Below are 8833 nucleotides of genomic sequence, written 5' to 3' on the forward strand. Positions count from 1 at the left end.
GGCCCCACTCACTCAGTCCCTGCTTGCTCTGGCCCAAAGATTCATTTGTTATTATAAATAAGTACATGTAGCTGTCTTCAGACACACCAGAAGAGGACATCAGATCTCATTACGGGTGGTTATGAGCCACCATGTGGTTGTGGAATTTGAACTCAGGACCTTCCGAAAAGCAATCAGTGCTCTTACCCGCTGAACCATCTCCACAGCCCAAGCTTTGTAAGAATTATAGGGACCATGTAGACTGCTAGAATCTTGTCAAGTTAAACAAAAAATCTGACTGAAAGTTTTACTATAAATTATAACTATAGATCATGAAGATGAAAAGGGGCAGTTATATCTTCCTATGAATAAGAAGTTATCTCTTTAGCATGTAATATTTACTTATAAATAAATGTTTTTTATTTACATTTTATAATAATGAATTCAGTTTTGGAGTTACTCACAAGGCATGGTGGTGCACACTATTAGTCCAGTACTTGGAAGGCAGAAACAGGGAGAGTTCTACGAGTTTGAGGTCAGCCTGGTCTACAAAGTGAGTTCCAGGCCATCTTAAATGAGATGCTGTCTCAAACCAAAACAAAGTAAAAGAGTAAGGAAAGGGTTATTACTGGATCAGTCCCCAGCACTGTCATAGAAAGAGTTCAGTGATCCTATATAAAAGTACTTTTGCTTTCTTATGCAGGTAGGGTGGTGCTTCTCTGGTAGTCAAATGGATTCCTACAGTTATGTTGCTTACAGATTTGAAAGGAAAAGAGTTAAAGAGTTCATTTTCTTTGAATAGCTAAAGTAAACAATTTTATGGCAACTTTCGGAAAGTCCACCCTTTCCTAGTATAAGACAGTACGTAATGTTAGTGTTTTTATTCATAGGTGACATAACGACAGAAAGAAACAGAAGAACCAGTGGAAGGAATAGATTATGTATTTCAAAGAATCAGCTAGACACTGATGAAAAACATGGGCGCAGGAAAAAACAGGTACTTTTCACTATATGTGAATAGCATTTATAAACATTAAAGTAAGCATTTATCCTCATTTTCCTAGTAGGTCTAACTTAAATAAGATTTTTAAGCACTTGAAAACGACACACAACATAGAAAATAATAACCTTGATCATTTTTGTTGTCGTTTTGGGTTTTTGTTGTTGTCATTGTTTTGAGACAGGGATTCTCTTTGTAGCCCTGGCTGTCCTGGAATTCACTGTGTAGACCAGGCTGGCCTCAAACTCAAAGATCCATGTGTTTCTTCCTCCCAAGAGCTGGGATTAAAGGTGTCTGCCATCACTGCCTGGCTTAAAGTCTGGTCAGCTTCAGTGTTTACATCATTTCTGTCACTTGAATGTAATCAGAATGCTATTTTTCCAGTGTCTAAAACTGCTGATGTACTTCACCTGATTTCCTAACTCTTTACAACAGACCCTTTAATAAATCTAGTCATTATTTTACTCTACCTGGGACATTTTTCTTAATCAATTTAAGATGTGATGGGTTTTTTCCCAGCCTGTTTGCACTCAGATCATTTCAAGTGTAAAAGCTTTGAGAATTAGGCCAATAAGATTACTTCCTGTGACTCAAAATTGTTTTGCATAGATGTCTGTCCTATTAACATACTAGTCAAAAGAATCAACAGGTATCTTGATTTGCTTCCTGTGCATCACTCTGGTAGGGGTGGGACCTGTACATTGTACATACTACACAAGTGCTGCTGTACCCAGTGAGCTAAGGCACTAGTCCACTATTCCCTTTTATTCTTTTAGAATTGGTTGGCTAGTTAGTTGGTTTTGTTTGTTGTTCTTATGCTGGGTCATATAAGACTACTTCCATGCAAGTTGATATGTAGTCTTATCTCTAGGCCTCACTCTTTTAGGAATCATTTGTAAATGTTTCTTAGTTCTTATGCTGGGTCATATAAGACTACTTCCATGCAAGTTGATATGTAGTCTTATCTCTAGGCCTCACTTTTTTAGGAATCATTTGTAAATGTTTCTTAGTGTGCTTACCACCACTCCTCCCTGGGTAAGACAGGAGACGGGTGGGGGGAGCAACAGGTGATCAACTAAGGTTTTGTAAAATTAGATTATTTGAAAGCAGGCATTGATTCAGCGAATGGAATGATCTGGGAGTATTTTAAACTTGGGAGTATTTTGAAATAGTATTCTTCCCTCCCCCTGAGAGAAGTAGCAATAGATATGTATAATCTTTACCCTGGTGTTTTTCACTTTGAGGTTCCTAAGCATTGAGTGCCATTAGCTCAGTTCTAGTTCTCTGTCCTGGAACTCACTCTGTAGACCAGGCTGGCCTTGAACTCAGAAATCTGCCTGCCTCTGCCTCCCAAGTGCTGGGATTAAGGGTGTGCGCCACCACCGCCCAGCTGCTCCTCCTTTGTTTGCATCTCTAGTGCTGGGAGTACAGACGTTCACCACAACCAGCTTTCAGCAGTTCCTTTGACTCTCTTCGTGTTTATCCATGGCTTATTCCCTGATGGATGTAAGAAGTCTAGTTTGCAGGTTGTTCCATTTTCCCTTTGGAGATGGGACTGCTTTGGTTTTGAGACCAGAATCCAGAAGTCTCTGCTGAGCACAATGCTTTCCCAGTAGGATTTGAGTGTAGATCATAGGTATTATTTGTAGATGACTCTAAGAGAAAAGTACCTTCTCTTGTAGGGAAGGTATCGACCATATAATCTATAGAAATATGTGGGTATTAATGATGCCATTGTTTCCTTACCAAAAAAGGTAATATGGACACTTCAAAATTTGGCTTTATTTTTTCAGATGTCCACTATTGACTCTGGTAAGAAAATTTGTTTCAGAAGGTGGCTGGCACACTTAATTTTATGTTGTATTGGGGCTTTCAGTTTAATTTTTTTTTTTTTAATTTTAAATTACTCAGTGCCTACTTGGACAGTTTTTTTTGTTTTGTTTTGGTTTGGTTTGGTTTTTTTGTTTGTTTGTTTGTTTGTTTGTTTTGTTTTTTTGTTTTTTTGGTTTTTTTTTTATATTAAACAAAAGTACTTGAGCCTACCTACTTCATTAAATTTGTAGAGCCTTTTATAAACTTATTCCATTGAGGAAAAAAGTGAATGCCTATCAGAAGTAAACCCCTCACACACACAAAGATTACAAATGTGAACAGGCTTTTCTCTCACTATAAATTATGTCATTTTGAAAGTATAAAGCAGAAGATACAGGCTACTACTAGCTCATACAGCCAGGCAGTGGTGGCGCACGCCTTTAATCCCAGCACTTGGGAGGCAGAGACAGGCGCATCTTGAGATTTTTAAGATTTACTATTTTGATATCTACTTCTGGAGTGGGGCTATGTGAGTAAGATGCTCAAAGTGTTGGGTTCCTGGGAGATGGAGTTACAAGCATTTGTGAGCCAGGCATCACAGTTCTGGGAACCAAACTCAGATCCTTTCCTTGCAAGAACAGAATGTCCTCTTGACTGATGAAGTTTCTCTCCATCATTTTTAAGTGTACTCTGTAGAAGGATTAAACATTCATATTCTCCTGTCATCACCACTGTTTGTCCACATCTTTCAAAACAAACTCAAGACCCATTAAAATAATTCTTTCTTTCCCTTTTCTCTTCCATGCTTGGTAACTGCCAGTCTCAGAATTTTAAAATTCTAGGAACCTCATATAAATGAAATTATACAGTACTTGTGTTATTTCTTTTTATCTAAGATTTATTTATTTAGCGAATGTTTACTACAAGTGTACCTGGTATCACAAAGGTCAAAAGAGAGCATTGGATCCCCTACAACTTGAGTTACAGATAGTTGTAAATTACCATGAGGATGCTGGGAACTGAACCCAGGTCTTCTGGAAGGGCAACAAGTGCTTTTAATCACTCTGGCCCCAGTTCTTCTCCTTTCAAATCTGTTCTTTCACTTAGTATCATATTCTTAAGGCTTAAGTATGTTGTCAGAATTTCCCTTTTAAGGATAAATAACATTCCCTATATACTATATGCTGCAAATTCATTCATTCATTGGTGAATACCTGACTTGCTTTCTCATTTTAGGGTTGTGGATGATACAGCTGTGAGTGTTAGTGTACAAGTAGTGTGTTACACTCAAATCTCTCTTTTATCATCCAAAAAAGGAGATAATTAGTTGGTCACCAAATAGTAAGTTTTAGTACTTTCTCTATATAAAATATTAGATTTCATTTAAGTTTTTTTCCCAACATTTTCTCCCAACTTAATTGTACATTTTAATTAATAATATTTGTGCTTATGAAAGTCTGTCTTACAGAAGACGTGCTTTCTGTGCGTGTTTGTACCTCCCCCATCACAGGTACACAGAAGTTTCACTGAGTTCATGAGTGAAGGAGTATACAGTTATGAGTTCTATTTAGAAATGTAGAATAATCTATTAAGAGTTAGCCGAAAGCTTCTTAAGATATTGTAATGAGCCTAAAGTCAGACTGTCACTTTATCGACATCCCATTGTAGATAGCTGAGATTCTGTAAAACTACTCTAAAGTATACATGGTAATGGTAAGTAAGGTCTTGCAAAACCATATATATATGTATATGTATTCATACGAATAAAAATATATTTTAAAAAAATCATTTCATTTTTAAGAAGTTAATCATTGCTCAGATTTTTAAAAGATGAAATTTCTTTAATGAATGTTTCCTTGAATAACTTTGATGTTCTTTCAACAGACATGGCTTTGGGAAGAAGACAGAAGTTTGAAGTGTGGTGTAAAGAAATATGGAGAGGGAAATTGGGCTAAAATACTATCCCATTATAAGTTCAACAACCGAACAAGTGTCATGTTAAAAGATAGGTGGAGAACGATGAAGAGACTGAAACTGATTAGCTGAGACACTGAAGGCCGGACAGGTTTGTTTCAGCTTAATACAAGGGTGAATACTTGGATCACTGCATTTGGTTTACAACTTCCTGGTCAGTAATAATAAAGCATTAGTGTGTGTGTGTGTGTGTGTGTGTGTGTGTGTGTGTGTGTGTGAAAGAGAGAGACAGAGAGAGACAGAGAGACAGAGACGGGCAGGGAGAGAAAGAAAGTTTTGTTACAGATTTGTGCTGTAAAAATATATGCCGTCATTATTTTGTATAAGAATCTTTTATTTTTGAAAATATAGATATGTTGAACCCTACCAAATTCAGTACCCCATCCCATGTTCTGTTTTAATACAAAAGTAAGAGCCTGATAAAATAAAAAGAATTTATGACTATTTACAGTTTATTCTCTTACATGTGTATAAACTAACCTTACAAAATACCACCTAGAAATGGATTTTTCTAAAGAATTGAATTGGAATAATCCTTTGATGTGACTTTGCTGCTGGATCTATGGCTAATGTACTACTTACTAAAGATTTACTACTAGAGAGATGTTCAAAACAACCCATGAGTTCTAACAAGCCTGGCTTGACTTCTCTCAAAAGTTTCATTTAAAGGAAGTTGAGTTTTCACCAAAAATTTGTTCATTGCAATATTTAATCAAAGACTAATTAGTAATTAGCATGTAAGTTTTATTTACCATATGTACCACGTAAAAATAAGTCTCAACCAACCTATTGAAATATTTACGAGAAAGTCAGCATTGTGTATTTCCTTCAAAATGTCCTGCATTGCTTTCCTGTTCTCTTGAATTTGCTGCCTTACATATATAATAAACAGAAGCATTAGTAATTGCTGTATGCTTTTGATCCAGTCTCTACCTCACGTACTGCAGTCATTGTGTTTATCCACTTTGCTGATGATCGGTTCCAAAGCTGGCATCTGGAGTCAGAATAGGTATATATGTCAAGCTCACTCTGTCCCCGACTGTCCACCTCTGTCCGCAGTTGCTGTATAACAGTTTGTGCTCTGGGGCCAACTTGGTGTCAAACAATGCAATGCAGTGCAGGTCTTCACAAAAATGTGGTTGTGTGTTTCAGTGTGTTTGTTTCTTGAGTTTCAACTCAGATATGTCTTTGTTTCACCTCATCTAGACTGGAACAACTTCAAGTGGGCAGTTTCAAGTTTGTTCAAGGGGATAGAGCTGTAGATCAGGTGAAGCAAAACAAGCAAGACTCAGAAAATTATCACTGTATAGGCAGAATGCAGATTAAGGTTTGCGTACATCTATGTGTAGGTATATACATACGTACAGCACAGAAAGGGATCCCGCAAGTTGGGGAAATAGTTATTGGGACTTTTCATTGAAATAAAGGTGTGAGTTAGAGTATGGGGACCATGCTGGTTGGTTGGAAGAAGGATTGAATAGAACAAAGTTATAGCATGTATAGAAATGCCATATGAAGTTCACTTTTATGCTAACATGGAAATATAATTTTATTTTTATAAAGCACTTGAACAAGCAGCAAACAAGCAGCAAAAGGCTTGGGAAGGAAAGTTAGAAGGTGGGATGGAAGGAGGGTGAGGGCTCTATACCATGACGAGTATTAGACAGACATCCTCAGGAGGATTCAGCCTGCACTTCTCACTGGTCTTCAGGCTCTGTGGAAGAATCGGGGTTTAGACATCAGTAGCTTGGGCGGGTGTTAAAAAGCCCCAGCCCTGATCCAGCCTCAAAACATAGAAGAGTGTTTGGTTTTACCCCTGGACTTGTGATGGTGGAGGATTAAGAGTTAAACACTCCCGTGCATTTTTTTGCTGGTCACTTGGGATATCTGCAGGGTCCAAATTATAGCCTAGATCTAATTTGCTTTTTTTTATATTAGAATCTATCATATGCTTGTCACATTTATTATGTTCTTAACATGCATTTGAATTGTGAAAATAAAAATATCCAAAAATAAGAACCAATAGGATATTTGAAGCTTGCTGCAAGGCAGTCAGGTGTAATCACTACTTGGCAAGAACTGGCATATATTGGATCACCTTTCAATAAGAAGAGAAAGAAAGAAGAAAAACAAAAACTTAAATAAGAAACTGAAAGGTGACCAGCCAGCGTTTGGGTATAACTTGGCACATTAGGACATTAGCAGGCCCTGGCCATTCTAGGCAGATAGTTACAGAAGTTTGGCCTTTAGGATTGATTGGTTGCCAAAGAAGTGTGGTCAGACTTACCTTGTCATATAGATTCTGCCAAATAGTCAGTCAATTGGAGTTGCTTCCAGTCTGGCTGCTGGACTTTTGTGTTTCACTGGAAATATATTTGTGTGTGTGTGTGTGTGTGTCTGTCTGTCTGTCTTTCTGTTTGTCTATCTGCAGATATACTGTGGAGGAAACCCAGAGTTTGGTGCCAAGTGTCTTCCTCAATTATTCTTGTGTTTTCTCTTTGTTTTTGTTTATTTGTTTCTTTTTTTGAAACCAAGTATGTCACTGAACCTTGGCCTATCCAATTTAGTGCTGTTAGCCATTGAGTCCCAGAGACCCCCCCTATTCTTTATCTCCTTGGCACTAGGATTACAAGTGTGTGCTACCTCACCTGGGTTTGTTTGGTCTTGATTAGGTGCACGATGAGGATCGAACAGGGGGCCTGAGCCATCTCCCCAACCTTAGGCAGAATAACTCTTGAACCATGAAAGGTTAGAGCTAGATATTTCTAGAGCAGCCATTAAAAGAGTACAGTTGTAATCACAGGCACTAAAATGTCATATTCAAAAGTATTTAAATAATCTTTAACAAAAAGCTACAAAAAACAAAACAACAAAAGGGCAACTTTAATTGAGCACTGTCACTAACAACATTAAATGATCTCAGCTCCAGAAGACCAGGTTCTAAAAGGTCCAGACAGCAAATATTGTAGGCATCCAGGCCCTAAACTCTGTGCACCCGCTTAGAACTAGTCAGACAGACACCACATGGGTAAATAGGCACAGCTGTGGCCCTAAAACTGTTGACAAGAAGAAGTGGCACCCATGCCTGCACTCTGCTGCTCTTGATGTTGAGTTCTAGGTTTGCTTTCTTCTTTACAGATGTGTTGATGTTGTTCTGGCCACAAGGTATTTCTGAATCTGAAAACTGTACAACTGAAACCATCTGATGAAAATTTGGGCTTCTAATCTACAAGAAGCCAACTAGTCACGGCCTCTTGGGCCCACTAAGCTAGAATTGGCCTTTGGCCTCTGACACGCTCGCTCGCTGAAAAAGAGAAGGCTGTGAGAGGGGCCTTTCCTCTAACACTAAGCAGACCCTAAGATGAGCTATGCAAGGCTAGAAAGCAGCCTGCAAGTGATGATAAAACTGCCTGCAGGGTGTAGGTGGTGGTAATGTGGGGTAGCAGTCCATCTTTGTGGATCATGTGGAATAAATGGAACACCTCATCACAGGTCACCCATGCTAGATCAAAATACCTGAAGATAATCAAAATTTTAGCTTAGCAGATATGAACTCAAGAGATGATTACAGAGCCTAGAGTCTAATGTCAGGCTCTAGAGATCACAAGTTCTGGCAAAGAAGGGTAAAGTTGGAGCTGAGAGCCGGCAGATGGTAACTGGTGCATAAAGTGTTTTCTTTTTTCCCACGTAGTCCGTGCCTTGTACATATGCATTCACACCATTGCACTTCACTGTGGAGTCTTTCAGTATGTCATATGTTGAAAGACAAAGAAACATAGAAGACATTGTGACACAATAAGCGTTATGGCTTAAATGATCTATACATCTCAGATGAATGATAAGAACATTATACTGTTTTTTCCCCTAGCTATTTACATTTACTCTTTTTTAAAAATTTTTATTGCATTATGATGAGAAAAGTTACATGATTTCAATTTATCTGAATTTGTTAACATTTAAAAATATATTTTAAGTAAATAGAACAGTGCAGTAGATGGAAACCTGGCTTGTGAAATTTCAGAGGGAAGATTAAAGACTCTTACCAGGGCCATGTTGTTTTGATTGTGA

At 37.9% G+C, this 8833-nt stretch overlaps 1 protein-coding gene across 3 annotated transcripts in view; it reads left to right on the plus strand.

Moving 5' to 3' along the window:
* The window catches only part of Terf1 (telomeric repeat binding factor 1), a 44487-nt gene that overhangs the window by 23624 nt on the left and 12030 nt on the right, over positions 1 to 8833 (plus strand). The window contains exons 9-10 of one of the 3 annotated variants that reach the window (XM_031366925.1): positions 870 to 976; positions 4676 to 4856. In XM_031366925.1, the coding sequence (XP_031222785.1) occupies positions 870 to 976; positions 4676 to 4837 (269 nt within the window). In that variant the 3' untranslated portion in view covers positions 4838 to 4856. Of the gene's footprint in view, positions 1 to 869; positions 977 to 4675; positions 5670 to 8833 lie in introns of those variants that run through there. The other 2 variants (XM_031366924.1, XM_031366926.1) reach the window with 2 other exon arrangements.

This window comes from Mastomys coucha, unplaced genomic scaffold (assembly GCF_008632895.1).
Source record: "Mastomys coucha isolate ucsf_1 unplaced genomic scaffold, UCSF_Mcou_1 pScaffold14, whole genome shotgun sequence".
In the NCBI taxonomy this organism is placed as follows: Eukaryota; Metazoa; Chordata; class Mammalia; order Rodentia; family Muridae; genus Mastomys; species Mastomys coucha.